Source organism: Otolemur garnettii, unplaced genomic scaffold (assembly GCF_000181295.1).
Source record: "Otolemur garnettii isolate 467f Iridium unplaced genomic scaffold, OtoGar3 scaffold00111, whole genome shotgun sequence".
Taxonomy (NCBI): Eukaryota; Metazoa; Chordata; class Mammalia; order Primates; family Galagidae; genus Otolemur; species Otolemur garnettii.
Genome location: NW_003852506.1, coordinates 5625081 through 5626848, shown reverse-complemented (window position 1 = coordinate 5626848; position 1768 = coordinate 5625081). Strand labels below are relative to the sequence as shown.

Genomic DNA, 1768 nt, shown 5'->3' with positions numbered 1-1768 from the left:
AGACCAAAAAAAAAGATAGGAGATGAGAGAAGCTGGGAACCCCGGTGTGGTGTCAGGACTTCACCTGTGGCTTTCTCTGTGACTGTGTCTCTGAAGAGCATCAGGGGTTGGGGAAAAGACGGGGGTGGGGTGGGGTGGGGCAATGAGACTTAGAGCAAATGGGATAAATTCGAAAGGACAGAAGGTGAAGAGCTTTGTCAATCCTTAACCCTCCCCCCCAATTCCTGTGAGCTTCTGCAGAGCAAACCCTGGTGGTGGCCCTTCCTAGCCTTTCGTGTTCTTCAGGCTGTCCCAGGATCCCACATTCAGCCTTCCGGCTCTTTCTATCTCCTCTGAGATCAAAGCTCAGAGTTTTCCAGGGAGTTCCCTGGACTAGGGGCAGGACCAGATGGTAGCAGGCAGGCGGTGCAGATTTGGGAGCGAGTGGAAACTTCAGTGCATGTGGCTGTTGCTAACCCACTGTTCTCCTCACTCCCTGAACCTTCAGCCAAAGTCAGGTCCAGACTCTGCCAGCTCTAGTGGAAGCCCCTAGACTTGGCAGACTCCTAATTTGGAGGAACCCAAATTAGGGATGCCAACTTGGAGGGTCTGGGCTCGCAGGCTCTAGGATATTCCTACCCCCGGCATGGTCCGAGTCTTCTGCTCGATAGCCCGGCATGCTGGAGAGGACCGAGAGCCCAGGTTACCAGCCCCCAGGGCTGCAGATGTGGGCTGCAGATCTGGACCGCCAGACGCCCACCCACCCGCCTGGAAGAGCTCATCTGCGCGCCCAACTCCAGCGGCTGCAAGGGTGCTCGACTCCTCACCCTGGGGAGGGTTCTGACTCCTCACCTGGGGAGGGTTCTGGCCGCTGTGAGCCTGGATCCCTGCACTTTTGTTCGCTTTCCCCGAGCACAAATTAAAAAACCCGCCGCCTCTACCTCTTGGGTAAGCCCAAGACCCATCAAGAGGGAAACAGTGACGCGGTTTTCCTTTTTTGTGGAGCCTCCCATACGCACTGACCTGCACTACCCCCAGCTCCTGCCCCCTGACCGACGCGCGCCGCCTCGCCCGGGACCCGGTGCGTTGGCGCTGGCCGCGGGGAGCAGCCACGTCCCCGGAGCTGGCAGCCTGGGGCGCTGCTCCGGGCTCACTCACCGATCCTGAGTACTTGCGGGGCGCTCTGGGGGAGGACGTAGCAGAGGAAGTAGAGGAGTGTCCAGCCGGCGTCCCTGGTCCAGAGCCCGGGCTGAGCCAGGAGTGTGCCGCGCTCCATCTTCCCAGCTTCTTAATTCATGCCGAGACACAGCCGCCGCCGCACGCCCGCGAGTCGTACCCCACTTGGGCCAGGTCCCCGCCTCATGCTCCCTGGATGCTCTGGGTCCGCACTCTCACGCTGTCCCCCAGAGCGAGATCGAGGAAACCCGCGTGGGAACGCGGAGCTGGCGGGCAAGGCTGAGCTCGCTCGGGGCTCCTCGCGGCTGTCGCTAGCCCATCACCGCTCCTCCTCCTCCATGGGCCGCAGACCGCGGAGGATCGGCGCGCCCCTGCTCCCGGAGCCCGGAGCCCAGCGGAGGAAAGTTGGTGCCCTAATTTGCAGGATCGTCTCCCTCATTCGTCCTCTGCAAAAGTAGGGGGCAGGTGGAGGATGCAGACGAGGAGGGGAAGGGAGGACGGAAGGCGAACGGAGAGGGTACTGGGTGAGTTGGTGCAGGGCTGCGATGGGCTCCAGCAGGTTAACTGGGATCCGAGCCACGCTCTTGCCTCCCTCAATCCTGGTCTTCCTCCT

General features: G+C 61.4%; 1 protein-coding gene across 1 annotated transcript in view; it reads right to left on the bottom strand.

Annotated features, from left to right (window-relative positions):
- Positions 1-1255, bottom strand: part of GRIK1 (glutamate ionotropic receptor kainate type subunit 1) — a 380233-nt gene extending 378978 nt beyond the window's left edge. The window contains exon 1 of the mRNA XM_023517450.1: positions 1138-1255. Within this exon, the coding sequence (XP_023373218.1) occupies positions 1138-1255 (118 nt within the window). The remainder of the gene's footprint in view (positions 1-1137) is intronic.
- Between the last annotated feature and the right edge of the window lie 513 nt (positions 1256-1768).